Source organism: Vulpes lagopus, chromosome 6 (assembly GCF_018345385.1).
Source record: "Vulpes lagopus strain Blue_001 chromosome 6, ASM1834538v1, whole genome shotgun sequence".
Taxonomy (NCBI): Eukaryota; Metazoa; Chordata; class Mammalia; order Carnivora; family Canidae; genus Vulpes; species Vulpes lagopus.
This window is the reverse complement of record NC_054829.1, coordinates 130996949-131019392: the sequence shown is the minus strand read 5'-3', so window position 1 is coordinate 131019392 and position 22444 is coordinate 130996949. Positions and strand designations below refer to the sequence as shown.

The window sequence follows — 22444 nt, the reverse complement described above, 5'->3', positions numbered from 1 at the left end:
CATGACATCCAACAAAACTATGATTTTTTTCCCCCTTTGAATACCAGGGATTCAATTCCCTTTGAATACTACTCATGTAGTATAGTAGCAGCAGGACTTACATAGAGAAAGGCATGGACTTTCAAAGTTCAAACATAAGTTCTTCCCCTTAATGTAAGATAGGGGAAAGTTAATCTTTTTGTACTTACAGTTACCTGCTTCTTTTAATCTAAGGAAAAAACTCAATACTATAAAGCATTTTTAAAATTCATCAAGGACAATGGGCCTCAACTTTGGATGCATCCTAAAACCACTGGGGATTGAGGGGAGGGGAGATAATGACCCATGCCCAGGCCTGACTCCAAATCATTCTCTCAGTAGGTAGGCCCAGGCATTGAGGGTTGTTTGTTTCTTAAACAGCTCCCCTGGAATTCTAATAAACAAACAGGGTTAAGTTTATGACTTGAAAGGATTCAGTTGCCTATCCTAAGTAAAGACCAACTGTGGACCACAGCTGCTGGTTGTGATGAACACTAGCTATAGGTCATGTGTCTAGAAATAACCACTGCAGACTCTACCCCGGTGTCTCCTTACTTGTAATCACTTAAAGTAGAGATAATAGGCTAGAGCAAACAGAGCTTTCTAGGGAGGTGGTTGGTGTGTGTGTTACCCATCCCCTCAAACTGAAAGATGAAAAGCAACTAATGAATGACAGAGAATGACAGTCTCTGTAGTATTCCACTAGATGTGATGTTACCTGGGTGGCTGGTTGCTAAAGACATGAAGGATGAGTAGATTCACTGCCAACTTATGCGACAATGAACAGGAAACTGAAAAAGTTAGAGGATGGTCCTCCAGTCATCTGCTTCCTACAACGCCAGTCACAATCATTCCATTGACAAACTATAGGGAAAAAACAAAAATTAGATGTGAGTAATGTATTCAACATAAGTAAAATATAATGGACCTGTGGTACTTTGAGGAAATTCTTCAAGACCAACAAAGAGGCAAAAGATGAACACTAATACTCTAAATCAGATCTAAGCAAACTATGCTAATAGTAAACAATGCTGAGTACATGTTCTCAATACTTCTATTACTGTTATTAATGCATATTTTTTTATTAAGTTAATGAAGGGAAGAATTAGTATTTTGTATTCCATAGTTCAAACTTAAGCATTTGGGAGATGTTATTTACTTCTTTAAATGGTTCCTTTTTCATTTTTAAAGATATCAATCAGCAGTCTGACTACTTGAAAATAGTTTGAAAGATGAAAAGTGGAGCTAATTTAAGTATTCATAAGTAATGAAGAAACACCAGTGTTTTGGAACAACACTTTAGAAAACCCAGCACCTATCTCAACTGTGATGAAACATCAAGCACTAGGCAATGGACCTGATACACTTGCAGATAAAAGTAAACGAGTGGCAGATTCATAAGAGCTCGTTAGGAAACTACAGTGGACTAGAAAAATAACAGAAAGGTGTGGATAAAGGCTTCTTGTTAAGACAATGCACAAGTAACCAGATATAGAAGGCAAATGTAATTCTCAGCTGAAAGCAAGCCATGGGGCCCAAATCATATTCCCCAAATCTCTTTGCTCTTCTGTTTCTAAATGAGATACTTTGTACTTATTGAGACCAAGTTGATTTAGCAACACCAGAATCTTTTATGTATCACCAGAAAATTTTCATCACATTCATCAAGATCACTTTTTCAATTAAAAATTGTACCACTTGTGTGAAATAATACAGATGTTAAAATAGGCACAAGGCCTAATATAAAAAAATGTTAGGAACTCCATTACAGTCTTCCTTAGATTGCCATGTATCAACTTTACTTATGCTACAAGCCACCTTGAAATAAAGTCTGTATTGTTTTTGGCACCTAGAACTCCATAGAAAGCATTCAACGTTAAGATTGCAAGCTTGTATACCATTGGCAATTTATAAAAGTTCTAACTTAAACAGTATCATTTTTTTTCTTCTGGTTACAATCAGAAGATGGTGTCATTTCAAAGGCAACTGGATAAACTGAGGCTGGAAACCCTGAAGACCCACTTTCTACCACACACTGCTCCCTATCCTGCCCATCTTTGTATCATAAAAGGAGTAGTCTTTTTTTTTTTTTTTAAAGAGTAGGTCTTGATGGAGGTAGCAGTGTTAACTCAGCTGTAAAACCTACAGTATGTAACCGATACTCTTCTGCTTCACTGAAATGAGCCTTTTCTCCAAAACCTCCTGCACGCTATCAAAACTTAATATCCACCCTGTAGATTGCATACTAAAAGGTGAAAGTGCAATTCAATAAGGAACAATAGTCTTTTCCAAAAATGTTTTATTGCTACAAGTAGTGATATTTCTAGTCATCAAAATCGGAACACAACTTACGGTTTTGGCTCCCTATGGGGCAATACAGCCATTTCATGTGACTTTGTTTTTTAATTTAGGTTTGGCAGTGGATTCAACAAAGTTTAGATAGTAGCTGAATGGAATCAAGAAACCTTGCCTGTAACTTAAAGTGGAGCAGGAGCTAGAACAGGAGACTGCCTACCATCTGACAGGTCAGTCTTTCTTTGAACTCTCAAGAATTATTTAAAAATTTAAGGCTAGTAATTACTCAGACAAGTATACAGGTATAAGAAAATTTAACACTTCACTTTTTACCTTTTCCCAAACAGATGCTACACATGGCAACTGGAATATTCCTAAAAAATTGTGCAGGAGAGAGACTTCCCTGAATTTATCACCACCTACCTGAAACTAAACCACACTCTTCTGGCTTCTTCTTACAATCACAGCTTTCATTTCGTAGCTCTAACAGCAACACACCATGGGGTACAAACATCACTGGAAAACAAGGTCCTGATAAAACCCACAGAAAAGCTGTTCACTAATATTGGGACTACTTTTAGCCATGCTATTATAGATCACGCTTTATTTTTGTGCATAATAAATACAGAAAAATGTTGAAAATGCATGACTCAACTATCTAATTAAAGCTGAGTAAACTAACCTAGTCAGATTTTAATTTTTAAATGAGAAATGACAAGAGTAGTAAATATAAAGAAAAACAAAAATAACTTTACTTTCCTATGTTAATACAGGTCAAGGGACCCTTTCTTCTGAAAAGGGTTGATAACACCAGTTCTCAGCAATAAACATAAGGCACTTGTTTAGAATACAACATCACTGCATTTTTCCCCCCACTTGTTTTTCTAACCCTGTTTTCCCCCACAGTATCATTTGGAATTAATAGAGTGAATGAGGCAAATGTGAGATGATCCAGTTGATACTACTCAGAGCAAGACAGTACAGTACAATGTTTTAGGGGTGCTGTCTGGACATAAAATGAACCCTTTCAAGGTCCTCTGACACCAGACAATGTATCCACTATCAAGTAAACCTGAAAGAAAATAAAATATTTATTCAATAGTTCCAGTAAAATTGGGTCAGAGTACAATATACACGTTAGGAATTTATCTCCTCACGGGTGGCATCCGCATCAAGAGTTCTGAATATTTATGAATTTTCATTCTAAGACAATCTACATCATTTGAACATCATCAAGACAAATATATGAATTTCATTTCAATATACAGTAGAGTTTGAACATAATTCACACACACTCCCCCTATTATATGGCTGGTGCCTCCTCCCAACACCTCAGCAGTGGCAGAGGTAGCACTAGTGTTCTTTCCCAACAATGAGAACTTCAGTTGCCACTCATAGGAGAAGTTGAAAAAGTTTTTTTTTGTTTTTTTGTTTTTTTGCCATCTGTTAAGATGTTCCTGAGACAGGGCCAGTTAAGAAAACATGACAAAGCACTGGAGTTCAGTTTGTACTTCTCTTTATATCACTAAATCGTTAGACTGGGACGCAGAATGCAGGTCACGTACTATGAAAAGTTGAGTTTAGCACAACTGTTCAATCAGTAGAAGGATAAGGTCTCCTGAAAATTCCCTTTAGAATGTATTTCCTATAAACTAAAAGTACCACAAAAGGTCAATTATATATACAATTGACTAATTTACTTAATTTACTCAGATCTTGCAAATGCAATGAGAATACTGAGCCTGAGGCCAGTTCTCAGTAGCTAGGTTTAACATTTTAAGGCTCATATTATCTCCATCAAAATTGCAGTTTTCAGTTTTCCTTAAAAATTATGAGTTAGGAACTACATTCATAGTACCTGCCACCATCCTAGCCCTCAATGAAATCTTAATGCAGGAGGAGCAGGACACCTACACCTGCATTATGGAGTTCCCCTGACATCGGCACTCAGCCCATTCTCAATGCTCCCATCTGAACTAGTTTATAGCACATTACATTGCCTCTGGCTTGCACCTCTGTTTCCACCTGTGTATTTTCACAGAAGCCCAACACAGATTAGTTGAAATATTCACACAACTGTTTTTCAAAACAATTTATTGCATCATATTTGGTACCTTATGTTTGACAACAAAAAGGAAATTACATCTGTAACTGCAGGAAAAAGAAGCTGGTCTGTTATTGAAAAAAAAATCTTGGGCCCTTTAAAAATTACAAAGTCTTGGGCTTGCCTGAAACAACTGAGCAAGAAATATATTCTTAGAAATGTAGGGCTTCAAGTATTACAAACCTGTGACACTGTGGAAAAATTCCAGAGGTATCTAAACTGCAGCACTTTTTTTTCTGCATAACGTGAACAAGGCCTGCTGAGGTTTTTAACTATTAGTCTCTTGATCAGTCATAGAATGGTAGTCAGGAGTTCTGCTCTTTAACTTCAAGCCATGGTAGATTCTTTTTTTCACTCTTGGGTGAAAAAATTCATGCGTGCTAATTAGTTGGTGCCACATCACAGTGCATTTGGTTCTTGCATTACAGTTTTAACAAGTTTGGCCAAAACAATGCTGAAAGGTTTGCATTGCTATTTTAGTTCTTCAAGTTTTAGTTAAAATTGAGATTGTTCCAACTGGTTCCTTCAGTTAAAAACTGTGGTACAAGAACACCAAACTGATCATGTACAGTGAATTTTGGAAACACAACAAGCGTATTGAACACCCTCTAGGTTTCTTATAATTCTGCTTGGTATCTATATGTCCCAGCTCTACAACATCAAGCATCTGTTGTAGGTTTCTCTGTCAATAGTGATTCACATTGCATACTTCCTATGGTCAGAATCAACCCCGTAACAAAATCAGTCAGATGCTAAAGCCCCAACAACTCTTTGTGCTCAGTGAAAGAATCCAGTGCTAAAACAGCGTTTATGCTGTCTGAGATATAGTAAAATCTCACAAGACAAATTTTAAAGTAATATTTCTGCCACACACCTGCTTTGTTAGCTGTAACAGCCTCCAGATTTTATATAAATTAGTTAAAAAACATGGGTGGGTAGGTAGGAATAGAATAAGGTATCTTTTTTTAATCCCTCAATTTTAGCAGCTTTTAATTTTTTAAGAAACTGAACCTATATCCTGTAATATGTTAGATATTTTATATATACTTTTTCAGCAGGATAAAAAACGTAAAACACTATTTGAAGGCAAGAACATTTACTCTTCTCATTCTGTGTAAGTTAGAGCAATGCAGCAGGTGCGTGACAAAAATATTATACACTAGATATGGTCCAAAGTCATTCCATTTGCTTGTTTAATGATGTTCAAATTTCATTGGCCAGTTCTTCAGTTTCTGCAGAACTATCTCCATTAACTGTGATTTTCATATCCTCTTCATATCCAGGAGGCATGAAAGCCAAAGCATAAGGGAAAAGCTTATGACAATTTGCTCTATAAACTTCAGCAGCTTCTTTACAGTCTCCTAGGCTACCATCACACAAGGCTTCTAATACCTCCATACATGTCTAAAGAAAGAGAAAAGGTCATGTTAGAACTTGTCCAAAAAGAAGTTTTTACTATGAATTCATTAGACATTTCATTAGCCACAGATTTTCTAAACAAAAGGCATAGGTACCTATCTAAGATACACAAAAGCATTTTACTTCCACATATACATTCCACAATAATTACTTTCTTCAGATTTGCAGGGTTTATACAAAAGGATGAGTTATATATAAACAGGGCCAGGACAAATGTTGGGCAAACAAGGTGTGTAGGGTGCTACATTTAAAGACACATTCAGGGCAGCCCCGGTGGCGCAGCGGTTTAGCGCCGCCTGCAGCCCAGGGTGTGATCCTGGAGACCCGGGATTGAGTCCCACATCGGGCTCCCTCCATGGAGCCTGTTTCTCCCTCTGCCTGGGTCTCTGCCTCTCTTTCTCTGTGTCTCTCATGAATAAATAAATAAAATCTTAAAAAAAAATGACACATTCACTCTCAGCAAGTGCTTGACCCCAGGCAGCAACCCTGCCTAAGCCCAGGCTGGCCCTGGGTATAAACGTCAAAATCTCCAAGGTAGTGTCAGTTACTTAACTTAAATCTTTTATAGTTTTCTTTTTTAGAGGCTTAGAGACAGTTGGCAATATCAAACATTGCTTTTCATCCTTGTATTCAAATTGAAGGTTTGTCTACTAAGTGGAAAAGGAGGTCTCCTTATATGCAAGAAAAAAAATCTGTTCATGCAAATTGATTAACTGTTTCAACCAAACCCCTTCGTGGATCTTTTTATATTTTACAGTGATTCATTTTGACTTGCATTTCTCATGTTTTCTTTCTTCATCTTCTCACTTGGAAAATATTATACAGTTGCAGTATATAGTACTCAACAAATTTTGCCAGTCTAGAAATGTTTTAATCTAAATGATGTATTAATTGACAATCAACAAGTCCAATGTTTCTTGAAGATATTTCCTTCATTTGCTACTAAACGAATATATCAGATGCTTTTTTAATATGGCTAATTATTACAGGAAATAGCGCTATGTCCTTTGTTTTTAGTCTAAACTAGAATACCTATATTGCAACACACCTATTTCTCTTTTACTCTATTTAATCTCATATTACAAGTTACAAAATGAGTGCTCTAATTTGATTCCTGGTACATACATGTTCAATATGTCAGAATCTTCAGAGGGGGAACCTGGGTGGTGCATAGTTAAGCAATTAACTCCTGGTTTCAGCCGAGGAAGTGATCTCAGAGTGGTGATAAAATGCTCTATGAGTAACTCAGCACAAGTCTGCTTAAGATTCTCTTCTCCCTCTGCCCCTCTCCACCCATCCTGCATATGCACATGCACACACTCACAGTACATAAATAAATCCTTAAAAAAAAATTCCTCACTGAAACCACTGCTTGCTCAAAAATGCACTGATATGGGGGCACCGGGGTGGCTCAGTCCTGATTTCAGCCCTGTTCACGATATCAGGGTGCTGAGATGGAGCAGCAAGCCGTGACGAGTCTGCTTGGGACTATCCCTCTGCCTCTGCCACTTGTGCATGCATGCACACATGCCCTCTTACTCTCGCTAAAATAATTATCTTTTAAAAATACACAGATATGAATGAAGTGAAATCTAAAATTAACTATGGAATATATATATTATTTTACTAAAATATATTTCTAGAAAAAAAATATTTTAAGTAACAGATGTGGAACTAGTTCTTGAATGGCAAATAGCCTGCTATGTATGTGTGTGCACACACACAGTCCTAAATAAACTTAAGGTAAGGTTAGGTTCTGATGTGGACTCATAACAGTTTGGAAATAGTATGCATAAATAACAAACAATTATTTAGTGAAAATTATTCTCTTTGTGAAGAGAAACAAAGTAGTCAGGTACTCTTTAATAGAGATTATGAAAAAAAAAAAGGGTGATTATCAAAAACTCTTTACCTGGAGGTTTCTGTTAGTGAGGGATTCATCAAGTGTTGTTGCCAACTCTATAGCTCGCTTCTGACTAGAAGGATCTAAATAATATACCATTTTGGCAGCTAAATGAAAAGAAAAAGAAAATTTATTTCAAAGTAAAACCAGCATCTGTTCTTCTATCCATTCAAACATAAGATGGAACATACATGGGCACATAGAGTGTGGTACTTAATCAGAAAAATGGGAATAGCCATTTGAAGCATTGTTTAAAAAAAAAAAAATCCTTGGCGTGTCTGGGTGGCTCAGTTGGTTAAGTGTCTGTCTTCGGCCCAGGTCATGATCCTGGGGTCCTGGATTGAGCCCTCCATGTTGGGCTTCTTGCTCAGTAGGGAGCCTGCTTCTTCCTCTTCTTCTGTTGTTCCCCCTGCTTGTGCCCTCTCTCTCTCTCTCAAATAAATAAAATCTTAAAAAAAAGAAAATCCTGAGATGACAGACCAAAAATAGCCTAACTAGAATTAAGGTAAAAAAAAAAAAAAAAAAAAAAAAAAACTATGAAGAAGTATAAATATTCTAGTAATAGTTGTCTTTGTGTTCTGGGACCTTGGATAGTTGTCTTCTTTCTAAAGTTAACCATAGCAGTACACCTGGGTGGCTCAGTGGTTGAGCAATTGTCTGCGTTTAGCTCAGGGTATGATCAAGTCCCACATGCTTCTCCCTCTGCCTATGTCTCTGCCTCTCTCTCTGTCTCTCATGAATAAATAAATAAAATCTCTGAAATAAAATGAACATAATTTGGGGCTATGTGTAGGGATGGGGGGGGGGGGTATGGTTGTAGATACAGAACCCTGGTGGTATGACCAAAAAGCTGAAATCAGAATTCTACAAAGGCATACAAAAGCTGCTGGGCTTCTTAGCCAGGTATTCTAAAAGCATCCTACTAAAAAAAACACTACCCAAATGGTCCCATCAAGTTGACTTTGGACTGCTACCACAGATGCCTGCCTATGAAACAGTTTCAGGTGTTTTGCATTATCTAGTCCAAAGCATGAGAAATCTTACATAAGTATGAGAAACAGAAGATGATGGTCATATCTAAGTGAATTTTAAGAGCATGTTGAAGGGATAAAGAAAAAATAGAAACTTCCTCCCTCCTTCATTATATAGCTAAATGCAGTATACCTGCTTTGTTGTAAAGCCTGTACTGAACCAGGAGAAACTACTGACCTTAATTTTGAGTAATAATTTTGTCTAAAAAATTGAAACATTTATAGGAAGTATATTTAAGCTGCCTGTTTTCCTAAGACTAAAACGTGAGATAATCACAATGCCTCTTCCATGTGAAAAATGTGTAATCTCTCACTGATCCATTAAGGTAAAAACTGAAATTGTTTTAGAAGGCTAAGACAAAAAGAAAAAGTGATTACCTGATAATCTGTGTGGCAATGAATCAGAATTCCTTTTCAGAAAAGTTTCATTAAAATTCTTTGGATTCGTTGCTCCAAAAAGACGATTCATTTCTTGTTTTAATACTGTTCTAACTGTATCAGGTAAATCTTTACTTTCACACACTGCTGAACAAATTAAAAAGAAACTTAATTAGCAGTTAGATACTCTGATATTGTTTGCAGAAGTTAAAAAATAATCTACTTAAGGAGTCCAATGAAACAAAGCAATTATATGTAAATACTAGATGAACCTACTTATAATTCAACACTTAAAAGAGCTTAGTATATAAATGTAAAGGATGTGTGTCAGCAGAATAATCATTTTCTAACGGCATTCAAAGGCATTTCACTGATAAATGATTCATTTCCAGAAAAAAAAAAAAAAAAAAAAACAGAAAGCAAGATACATAATGAAACATATAGTTCTGTAGCCTTCTAAGGTCCTAGGAACTGCCCCCTTCAACTTTAAATCAAGTCTGTACAACAGGGGCTTTGATGACACCTACCTGATAAAAAATGTCATAGCATATGCAGTGCTGAAGACAAAAAAATTTTCCTTACCTTCTCCAGCTTCTGTACCCAAGTAAGGTATTACAAAATTTATCAATTTTAAAAGAAAACAATATTGACTTCATTGACCTATATTCGCAGGGGCTATGCAAACTGAGTTATCACTATATAATAAACTCCAAAGGACCACTGTAGTATTTTCCTTTAATGAATACACACTAGTAATCACATTCCCAGGCAATGGGATTTTGAGACGGAAAGACTGACCCCTACAACCTCACTGACTGAATATTAGTATGCTTCTTTTCATTATTACTTTGGTATAGAGACAGAGTCTGAAGCTTTGAGCCAGACAGACCTGGGTATGGATCTAGGCTTGGACAAGTCAGAACCACTCTGAACTTATTTTTCCTCATCTGTAAAATTGAGAAGATACCCAACCTAAAAAGATCACAGTAAGGAAAAGTTATATATGAAAGAGCTAATTATATAATAGCTAAATATATAATTCAATATAGTTCTTATTTTTGTCATAGATTGAAAACATATTTTCCTTATGGTTAGCAACTACGGTGGTCGCTTTCAAACATACTGATGAATATGTATCCTATATACATAATTATGTGAAGCAAAACTTGCACAGAACACTAACCCTAACTTTGTGCTACACATCCAAATATTTTCTACTCTATTCTATTTCTGCTTTAGATTTTCAAATGGTAGTGATGACTCACTAAACTGCTTTCATTATCTCACTAATGGATCACTACCTTAAGTTTAAAAAACACTGAACTCTTGAGTAGTAAACATCTGTATGAAACATTCTATATATAATTAATACCTGAATAACTGATTGATACGCCCTTTGTTGGTTAAATAACATTTCTTCTATCAGTCTATAGAATTGGGTGGTTCAATTAAATGAGGTTTTTTCTTTTTTTTTCAATTCAATGAGTTATTAAAGAATTTAGCTTAACCTCCATTATGGCTGTACTTTCAACTTGGTTTTGGCAATTTATCAGTATTTGTTTTTCAGGGGAAGCAGGAGCACAGAGAGAACCTACAGAAAGGTTGGTAAAATAGATTACAGCCAATTACAATGAATATTATGTCAAAAAATCACAGGTTTTCCAAAAAATGTTATTTCCATGGGCCTTGTTGGTTTGTATGAAGTGCTTTTTAGAGACTATATGCAGGTGGGAAAATAACTGCATAGTCACATTATAGTTGCTTATAGGTGGAAGCTAAGCTTTTCATGTTTTCTATTACCCTCCTTAGATTAAAACAATCTTCCCAGAAAAATCAAAACTGCTTTAAAAAAAAAAAGCCCACAGAATTAAAAACATACATATATAACATAGACACACACATACTCGGGATGTATAAAGAGAAAATATAAAAATCCCAACTTCCATTAATAGCTATTTCCAAAAACATCTCCTCACTAAGTCACAAAATGTTTGAGGCTGACTCTACTTCCCTACATTATGTAGATTGGACCTGGAATTTCCAGGAAAACACTAACATAAAAAAAAAAAAGTACGGCAGTAAAATTAGAATGCTGTATGGAATTCTATATAATGCAATTTTACCTATATCTTTAAGGAAAGAAGCAACCTCAAATGTCACAGATTTGTTAGATAGGCTTTTATTGCTGAAGACTAGTGGGCAGGGGGTAGGGGGAGGAATCAATCTAAAAATCCTTTGAAAAAAAATAAAATAAAATAAATAAAAATCCTTTGAAAGTGATTAAAACTAGCAAAACACTATTGAGGTCTCAGAAAATAAAATATCCCAGACTACTTATCTTCTTTGCTATCTTCTGATACAATAATTAAGTCTTGTGAATCAAGGAAAAGTAATACTTGATTGAGGGAAGGGAAAAAAAATCTTTTCTATGAGGCTTTTGGATTTGAGTCTTTTGAGATCTTAAAATTAAAAATAATGTTTGGCGGACGCCTGGGTGGCTCAGCAGTTAGTTGAGCATCTGCCTTCAGCTCAGGGCATGATCCTGGTCCAGGATCAAGTCCCACATTGGGCTCCCCATCAAGGAGCCTGCTTCTCCCTCTGCTTATGTCTCTGCCTCTGTCTCTCATTTATTTATTTTTTATTTTTTTGTTTTTTCTCATTTTAAAAATAAATAAATAAATACATAGATAGATAAATAAATAAATAAAATGTTTGGTTAATGCTATTAGCTTTTTAGGAGATTGAATTAATTTGGTAATCATCAACGGTCAAAAGTCACATTGAAAAGGGGGCTGATTTTTAACCAAAAGAGTTACCCTGAGTTCCTAGAGTAGCTGGCATTTTTTAAATAATTTGGGTAGAGGGATGCTTGGGCGGCTCAGCGGTTAAGCATCTGTCTTCAGCCCAGGGCGTGATCCTGGAGTCCCAGGATCAAGTCCCGTGTTGGGCTCTCTGCATGAAGCCTGCTTCTCCCTCTGCCTGTGTCTCTGCCTCTGTGTGTGTGTGTGCGCGCGCACGTGCGTCATAAATAAATAAATAAATAAATAAATAAATAAATAAATAAATAAATAAATAAAATATTTTTTAAGGAAAATTTAAAAGTAATAATTTGGGTAGAAAATGCTCATATTTGTGTGAGATAAAGACTACTCACTACTGGGTTACAGCACAACCTATTAAGTGATTACCACTCAAAATGGCAAAATAGGTAGATGAGAGTATTAATGCAGTTTTTAGGAGGGAAATGCATAAATACAAAAGAAAAAGAACCTGCAGATAAGTGAGTTTGTACAAATGAGAGAGGAAAAGCCATAAAATTTATTGTAGAACAATGTGACCAAACAGTGATTTTTAAAAGCATGTAAGGGAATAATAAAACAACTGAATACCTAAGCTCCTACCCTTTACTTAGCACTGAGGAGAAATGTAGTTTAAATTGCTCTAAGTCCTACAACTTAAAAAGAAAAAGTGAAAAACTTGAAAAGGGTACATACCAAATCATCCTCATAATTAAAAAGAGGAGGAGAAGCTGACCTATATAGCAATACTAATTACACTGGTAGTATAACAACATTCCCATTTGGAGGTTACTTGTAACCAGCTAAAATGAGTATTTACTTAGAGAAGTTTCTACAATAAAATAGGCACTGAAACATCATTTTCCCCCATACTTAACTAATATATTAAAGGAATCCTGGGACACCTGGGTGGCTCAGTGGTTGGGCATACCTGCCTTCAGCTCAGGTTGGGCATACCCTGCCTTTAGCTCAGGGTATTATTCTGGAGTCCTGGGATCGAGTCCCACATTGGGCTCCCTGCATGGAGCCTGCTTCTCTCTCTGCCTATGTCTCTGCTTTTCTCTGTGTCTCTCATGAATAAATAAAATCTTAAAATAAAGTAAAATAAAAAATAAAATGAAATAAAATTAATCCTGTGGGGTATAATCAAAGATGTTCCTAGTCTAGGTTTCTATAGTTTCACAAATATTTTTATACAGTACACACCTGTTCTTAACAAAGGTAATAAGCTGTCTACTCAACTTCTTGAAAGCTTTTAAAAAAGAGTGCATCTTTATCACTCCAAATTATCACTGCTTTAACTGCCTAAATTTAGTCAAAATAAGAATTACTTTGTAACTCTCTTCCTGAAAATGCTGTCAGTTAAACACGTGGAACAATGGCATAGTTTACGGGAACACTAAATAATTCTACTTTTACATCAGGATCATCCTGCCTTTGTTCTTCTGAAGTCCATGAGCATTTTAATTCCTGAAACAACTGTTCCAAGAAAACAGTCCTATGTTCATTAATCCACAATTACTGTAAGCAAATATATTTAGATAAGCCACTTTTAATTTCTATTTCAAAGTGAAATCTCTAAATCCATAATTATATTTATTATTTTACTGCCTTTTAGGAAAGAGTTGATTATACAAAATAAAGTGTGTGTTAAATTTTTTTTTAATTTTTTATTTATTTATGATAGTCACACACAGAGAGAGAGAGGCAGAGACACAGGCAGAGGGAGAAGCAGGCTCCATGCACCGGGAGCCCGACATGGGACTCGATCCCGGGTCCCCAGGATCGCGCCCTGGGCCAAAGGCAGGCGCTAAACTGCTGTACCACCCAGGGATCCCCGTGTGTGTGTGTTAATTTTAAAAATTGGTTAAATGCACTCCATCCTAACCAAGAATGTTTTTTTTTTTAAGATTTTATTTATTTATTCATGAGATACACACACACACACACACACACACACAGAGGCAGAGACACAGGCAGAGGGAGAAGCAGGTTCCATGCAGGGAGCCCGACGTGGGACTAGATCCCAGGACTACAGGATGACGCCCCGGGCCAAAGGTAGGCGCTAAACCGCTGAGCCACCCAGGGATTCTCCCCAAGAATGGATTTAAAACCATTACCTCTGGCCTTCATTTTCTGACTCGTGTTTTTTGTTTTTTTTTTGTTTTTTTTTAAGATTTATTTATTTATTTATGATTGTGAGAGAGAGAGAGAGAGAGAGAGAGAGAGGCAGAGACACAGGAGGAGGGAGAAGCAGGCTCCATGCCAGGAGCCCGATGTGGGACTTGATCCCGGGACTCCAGGATCGCACCCTGGGCCAAAGGCAGGCACTAAACCGCTGTGTCACCCAAGGATCCCCTGTGACTCATGATTTAAAAAAAAATTTTTTTTAATACAGTAAGAGAGACTGAAAGAAAAATTTTTAAATTTTCTCTACATAAAGCAATTCTATTTTCTATAAGGTGGTTATGCTATTTATTACTTCCAGAATTTAAGAAACTGAAAAACATCTCTATGATTCAGTGTCTATAACAAGAGTCATATTTTTTTGACCAAGCATAAATATACATAAGATTTTACTTTTTCTTAGAAGTCAAAACAATGTTCTTAATCAGAATAATTTAGCATTTTTCAAAAGACTGATTGGGATGCCTGTTTTAATCTCATTATTTAGATATGTATGGATTCATATGTGGATGGGTATTTAGCAATACAATAGGTAATTGAACAGTATTTGCAGATTGTTCTATTAAGGATTCAATTTTCCCTCTCCAATCAACTTAAAAATCAAAACACTACTACCACTTCACTACAGAAGTACTTTAAAGTTCTTGTAGTAGAAATAAAGAACAATATTCAGACCTGAGCTCTCATTCCTGCTTCATTACTAATTATCTGTGTTACCTTGAATAAGTCATTTAATCTTTTAAGGTCCCAGATTTCTCAACTATAAAATGAAAAATAATTAGCATGAAATTCCACCTTTTAGACTCTTAAAATTCTGTAGTTCTACTTCACATTAAAAGTAATGATAATGGATCTTACTATGAAAATATTTGAAAAGTACAGTAATTGCCTTAAAGGAACAATGGCATAGCTTTTATATCTTTAAACATATATTTAGTAACAAAAATTTTAGCTAGTCAATTTCAAAGATTTGTCCATTTTGGAACAATTTACTAAAAAGCTTTACATAATAAGTATGATTTGAAATTTCAACTTACATGTAACTTTTTAGGAACAGAAAGAAAGGTGATTCTCAAGTATTTGAACTAAACAATTCTATATCAAAATGAAGTAACATTTCTAGCCTTAAAATAAAGAACTTCATCACAAAGAAACGAACCTTGCTTTTCCCCTTAGCTAATTTAATACAAAACAGCTTTAAAATGATTGAGTTTATGACAAACTTATATAGATCACTTATACAGTCACTATCAACTACTGTAATCAAATACTTAAGTAATGTAAAACAAAACATACCAGTACTAAAGAGTCGAATCATACACTCATGAAGCCAGGGATGACTAGAATCAATAGCAAATGCCCTCTTTACTGATTGTAGCATCAAAAGAAACTTTTCTATAAAAAGAAAAAGTAAGATATATTTTGATCATTTGATAAAATAAGCTGCCTCCTTTGGAGAACTAAGACCTTACAAATAGAGAAACTAATTTAGAGTCAATCACATCTGAACTGCAACATGAGTGAAGCAATTATGAAGTACAAAAAATTCAACAGTATTTGAACTAATGCCATATAAACAAAATTTGAAGCCATTTTATTTCTTAACCTCCTTTAACCAAAATAAAGGGATTTCCCACACTACTTATAAAACTTCCTTGTTTATACTTGAAACTAGCTTCTTTCTTGGGTTTTATGACATGTGAAATAGCTTCCCTCCTACTTGACCGTCTTCTCCTAATCAATTCCTGGATCCTCTTCCTCCTTGAAAGGTCAGTGTTCACCAAGATTGTTTTCAGTGATTTCTAATATCTTTCTATACCATCCCCACAACTGTACCCCCATGTTTCGCAAGCCTCAGTAATATTTCCACCCACTGAATGGAAATTTCACCTGAGTACTCACTGTACTTTCAAGTCCCATCTATAAACACCTCTTTGTTAAGACTTCCCTAATTTGGTAGCATTCTCCAAATAACAAAATTCAAAACTCCAGACTCCTCTGATATTTCTTTTTCCTTTAATCTTTTTCCAAAACTCAGAAAGCTGAAAATACTGCCATACTTTGTTACTACCCACTTCACTCTACTACAGTGAATTCCAAATAGAACACAATCAAGAAGCCAATTGAAAGCAATTTAGATTGCCCTTCTCTACTTTAAACAGAACAGCTTTTTTATATATCAGGATTCCATTTTAAGAATATCTACTGTATGGGGATGGCTGGGTGGCTCAGTCGGTTAAGTGTCTGACTGTTGATTTCAGCTTAGATCATAATCTCAGGGTTGTGAGATCAAGCCCTGCATCGTGCTCTGTGCTGGGCATGGAACCTGCTTGAGATTCTCTCTTTCCCACTGTCCCCTTACTCCCACATTGTTTGCATATGAAAGAAAGAAAGAAAAGAAAAAAAGGAAAGAAAGAGAAAGGAAAGGGGAGCTGTATTAACTGCTGTTCTTTTTTCTTTTTTTAAAAAGATTTTATTTATTCATGAGAGACACTCAGAGAGAGAGGCAGAGACATACACAGAGGAGAAGCAGGCTGGCTCCTCACAGGGAGCCCAATGAGGGATTCAATCCCAGGACCCTGGAATCACGGCCTGAGCCAAAGGCAGACGCTCAACCACTGAGCCACCCAGGCATCCCTTAACTGTTCTTTAAAAGAAAAGTTTCTGGAACACCTGGCTGACTCAGCAGTTGAGTGTTTGCCTTGGGTTCAGAAGGTGATCCCAGAGTTCCCAGATCGAGGCCCACATCGGGCTCCCTGCGAGGAGTGTGCTTCTCCCTCTGCCTGTTGTCTCTGCCTCTCTCTGTCTCTCATGAATAAATAAATAAAATCTTTAATTACTGGGTTATTATTAAACTTATTTTCCGAATCATAACACAATCATTTTTGGAAAACAGAAATATCATAGAAAACACTGTAATCACTCAATCCATCAAAAGCCCATCTGTTATTTTTTTATCTATTTCCCCTTGGACCTTTTCCTATCTTATATACCCATGTAAAGATCTTAATAAAAATTAAAATCAAACTATAGTTTCGTGTCCTTTTTTCAAGCAATGCTATATACCAACTTTCCCCCAACATTATTATTAATTACTTTGGATAAACATGATTCTTTAAAGTTTTATTTATTTATTTATTCCTAAGCGACACAGAAAGAGAGGCAGAGACAGAGGCAGAGAGAGAAGCAGGTTCCATGCAGGGAGCCTGATGTGGGACTTGACCTCAGGACCCCAGGATCATGACCTGAGCCTGCAGGCAGACCCTCAACCACTGAGCCACCCTGGCGTCCCTGGATAAACATGATTTTTTTAATGGATATTCTACAGAAGTACCACTTCATTCAATCGCCTTCAGAACAGTTACTCTGCGTGGAGCAACACCCTTCTATCAGATCTTACCAATTTCTCTTCCCTTAGGCATGCATCACCTTAATGATACACTGTTTGTTTGTTTTTTTCAATGAACCACTTAGATTACAGCAATTTAATACCACAAAGGCTCAGTATCTATATGTAGTCTAGGCATTCTAAGTAAGACAACCAAGACCCTCCATTTATCTTTGATCTGACTGAGGCAATACAACCTCTATATTATTTATGCACACTTTAGTTTTCTTAATGAATCTTCTTCCTTTCTATGTATCTTTTCTTTTAGAAATGTGATCCATCTTTCAAGATACACCTCAAGCACCACACTTTCTAACAACAGTTAAAAATAACCAACATTTATTCAATGCTCATTTTGTATCAGGCACTAATATAAGCTCTATGTCACTAACTAATTTCATTCACACAGGCACGTGGTAACTACTATATTTGATCTTCATCTGAGTTATGGGTGTATATCTACTGTTGATTTTAACAGTCCTAGAAGAGATACTAGTATCATTTTACCTCCCCACAACATCTTGTACATATAGCACACATTTCTGTGAGAAGTTGCATTGGGGGAAAAAATCCTAGTGGTGAGACTACTGGATTAGGGTGTCTATATCTAAGAAATACAGTGATCAATTTTATCAGGGCCACTATACCCTAATTGCCTACCTTTCCTAAAGTAAATCTCAAAGGCAAAAAGATGCGTTTCTATCTTGTTCTTCACCAAGTTCTTCAACGGTGTTAAAAATTTAATAGCTTCTTCCAATGGAGTTTCAACCTAACAAAAATAAAAGATATTATACAAATGGAAGCAAAAGGAGGGGAGGGAGTAGGGGGTGAAGGATGTGATCTTATTCTGTCATAAACAATTCACTTTCTGGGTTGGTTGCTGTTGTTGTTGGTTTGTTTGTTTGTTTTTTAATTTTTGGTGAAAAACACTTACCCATTACCCAAAAATACGTCATATTTTAACCTCCCATAATCTAAAGGAAGAGAATTTTGAACTCTAGAACTCTTCACCCAAAGAGACTACATGATCTCTGGATAGAAACTATCCAACAAGTAAAGACAAAGATAAAACAGAACCAGGGAAACAAAGACAGTGAGATGAACAGGTAAGAGAGCCAAGGGGGTGGGGTGGGGGTGATGGGGGGAGGACAGAGGAAAGATGTTAAATACGATGAAGAGGGGTTAAGAAGGAGAAGTAGGGAATATTACAGAATCAGTTAACATTCTTTTTAAATTCAAAGTGAAGCACGATCAAGCTATTAAGAAAAAAAGCAGTACAATATTCACTATCTTGCTTTGTTCAAAATTATATTCTATAGAATCCATTATTTATTCCAGTGCCATACTAATGGTGAGATGGCATTTGATAAGATTTATGTTTATCGAACTCTGTTTCTACCACCCTTTATTAATGACATAAGATGTCATATTAATTACATACTTGTAATATATCCTGAGCAGGTATAGGTTTAGTACATAGTTATGCTACTGTTACAAACTCCTAGACTGAGTATTTAGACAAAATTCTTCTCTGTAGACAAAGATGGGGACCACCACCACATTTATCAGAAATGCACTGAACATCTGTGCCTGTATTGGCCTTGTCTCATCACAGAAGCAGTAACAATTTATCCTTGATGGAATTTGGATTTGCCATACCTGTCCAACATGCCTCTGCTAATACAGTAACTGTGGCTTCACCAACAGATTCTGGCCAAGGAAATTTTTTCACAGCATTAAAAAAAAAAAAAAAAAAAAAAAAAAAAAAACTTAAGCAAAAAAGTGATGTCTATGATATTTACCTTACACTAATATGTAAGGTCGCTGGCATTATTCTGAAGGACACAGGCTCTGAACAAGAAATCAATATATGGCATTGTCATTCTAATAGCTGTAGATACCAAAAGACAGATGGGAGAGGGGCCCTCCTAAGTATGCCTTTCTCAGACATTTGTAAATATTTTGCTTCTGTGTCCTAAGATTTTGATTCTTTTTTTTTTTTTTTCCTAAGATTTTGATTCTATGTCCTACTGAGTTGGAATTTGTAGTGGACAGGAGAGAAATTTCTACCAGGGAAAGGTAAAGAACTGGAAACTGGAAACTGAAATTGCAATGGAGCTGTATCGATCTTGATACATGAACTTCAGAGCATTGACTGAACCGAGGATCATTGTAATGACCAGGGTAAGTTACTACCAGAGAGATATGGCTGCTGTCACAGAATGGAAACAAGAAGTACAGGGAAGCAGAGTCAATACAAACATTATACTTACTGAAATGAAGTATTTAAACTTGGAAAAAGAAATGAGAAATTCTGCTTTCAATTCTAATAAATGAGAACATATGCTTCCACAAGAAATCTGGATATGCTGTCTACACATGTTTCTGTGTGCCTCGCATAGGTAAGATTTTCGTTAGGCTAAATCTGAGTATTTAAACATATGTATAACCACAAGGAAGCTAAATACGTTCTACATTTACACATAATGAAGTTTAGGGTTAAAAGTGTATCAACAGGGATGAGTTCTAAAATCAATGCTTAAGATCAAGAAAAAAAGAGTATCATAAAAACTACACTTGAAAAATCCCTAAAGTTGTAAAGACAGATGTATAGAAATGAGTATTTACCAGTATTTGCATGGAAACTATATTAAGTACCAAAATAATAATCATTGTAGCAAAATGTTCCTGCTGGGAGAGGCATACAGGAACTGACATAGTCTAACCAAGTGGGAGTAATACTTCCTCCATCTTATACTCAGTTGGGGTCCTGTGTTCACTGAGTGGAGTATTATATGAAATTGCCAGATTTATGCATACTCATTTCTGTCTCTCAGAACAAAATTACAACCAGTAATGAAGATCTGAATTTACTTAAATTTAAAGAGATGTAGAATGGGGCTGTACTGTGTGGATGGGCAATATAAGAGATCTGCAAAGAGCAGTTTTGATCATATGTAACTTTTAAATTTATAAACTAATAATGTGCAGTCTAATCTGCACTACAATATGTTGTATAGGAATACATCTCCCTATACTCCCAGCATAGCAACAAAAAGTTTTACAACTATTCAACATTATACAGACAGAATACTAAGGACCCACTGATAAGGAGGAACTATGTGTGCACAGAAGGAAATAATCCAGCTGAGATTAATACTACCTGGAGGCAAGGAGGAGCATAGGATGGATGGTACAAGAGGGAAATCATAGATACCAATTACTGCTTCATGGTTAAGTTGGGAGAAATAAAGACTTCAGGTTTATGATCAGTTAACTGAATATTAAACTCACTAAACTAAACCTCTTCCTATTTTCCTTTTTTCCTTTAACTGGAATTACTGCTAACTTAATAGTGCTTTTATATTATATATATAAAATCCTGAACTGGTGACACTAAATATACCACTTATAACATGAAAAATGATAAAATACAGAATCACAAAACATCACAATCTGGAAACTGTAAATCCAGACTTGGCAGGCAGCTCTTAATATACCCTACAATGCCATACCTTATTATGATGGCTTGGTGTAATCAAGCACTGCCACTATACTGGAGATACAAGTGTGGACACTATATTAGAAGTGGGCATGCTGGTGGCAGTTTTCCTAGGAAGAGAAGTGTGCTATGTGCGTAACAGGTAAGAATAGCATATACTTAAGAATAATATATATTTAACAGCAGCCTATGAAAGTCCATCCCTTCCACTGGGCTCTTTCCAAATAAAGAGAATTTCTGTAGGCATTATTTTCTTCTGAGACTCTACAAACCTCTAGCTATAAATATCTAGACTATAACTTGACATCTGGCCCAAAAGCAGCCATGATAAGCTGGACACAAGGAAAATCCAACAGTCTATAAGGAGGCCTGGTATAAGAATTCTGCTCTGTGGGTAAGTACCTCTATTAGAGGGTGACTAAACAATCCAAATAGATCCTCTCTTTAAGAAGTATAATGGAAGATATGTAGGATTACAAAGAAAAAAAGTCATTAAGAAAAGTCATGAGCTATAAAGAAAGCATGCAGACAGAATGATGGTGGCAGTCAGTGACAGTGGTAAAAGTGGTAGTAATAAAAAAAGCTGAAGCATAAAGATGGAAGGCCCTTAAAGTTTATATTATACCTGAATAACTGCAATTCTCCACGAGGTCAATTTTCTGTGCTTCCTCGCTATTCTGTATATTCCTTCAATAAACTCCCAACAATAAAAAGGTAGTATCCTTGTTTGTAGAAGTTATACAATTGTTTGTGAAAAGATGTCAATATATCCTTTGAAATCCAAGCTAGATTTCTCTATGGTTTTTTCTTTTTCCCCTATGGTTCTTAAATAGCAATACTGCTACGAGATACTACTATCCACCTGCTCTATGTTAAAACTATTTTCCAACTCTACTTATTAGGTATTATAATTTTTCCTAGTTATAAGGTGGTTGATTTTGATTTTTTAGTTACTAGTCAGGCTAATACTGAACTCTAGGGCAATGTGCTTACTATATTTACTGCTTTAACATGATAAATTATGCAATTATTTTCACACGGAGAAGCTGACACCAAAGGACAGAAGAAAAGTGCATAAGGGTATGTTACTAATCAAAATATTCATGTGACAATGAATACTTTGGTTTCAGCTTAATGGTTAAAAATGGCAGATATGATTTTGATTTAGGGGAAAATATATAGGGACTTTAAGGAAATTAGGTTCAAATGGCAAAGTCCAACAAATAAACTGACAAATGAGTGAGAGATAAACATATACACTCACTTTTTAATAAGCTTTATTTGGCCTAGAAATAAAAAGCTGCATGTTGCCACTTATAACAGATGCTACATCCTTTGCACATATAGTTCCTTTAATCCTAACACTCCTGACTAGTGGATATTTTTTTTCCTAGTCCCATTTTATACATGAGACAACCATC

General features: G+C 35.8%; 1 protein-coding gene across 2 annotated transcripts in view; it reads right to left on the bottom strand.

Moving 5' to 3' along the window:
• Positions 1–3380: 3380 nt before the first annotated feature.
• The window catches only part of NAA15 (N-alpha-acetyltransferase 15, NatA auxiliary subunit), an 83689-nt gene continuing 64625 nt past the window's right edge, over positions 3381–22444 (bottom strand). The window contains exons 16-20 of one of the 2 annotated variants that reach the window (XM_041759080.1): positions 18182–18290; positions 15430–15528; positions 9149–9292; positions 7749–7846; positions 3381–5821 (exon numbers count right to left, since the gene is read on the bottom strand). In XM_041759080.1, coding sequence (XP_041615014.1) covers positions 5621–5821; positions 7749–7846; positions 9149–9292; positions 15430–15528; positions 18182–18290 — 651 coding nt within the window. In that variant the 3' untranslated portion in view covers positions 3381–5620. Of the gene's footprint in view, positions 5822–7748; positions 7847–9148; positions 9296–15429; positions 15529–18181; positions 18291–22444 lie in introns of both variants that reach the window. The other variant, XM_041759079.1, reaches the window with a different exon arrangement.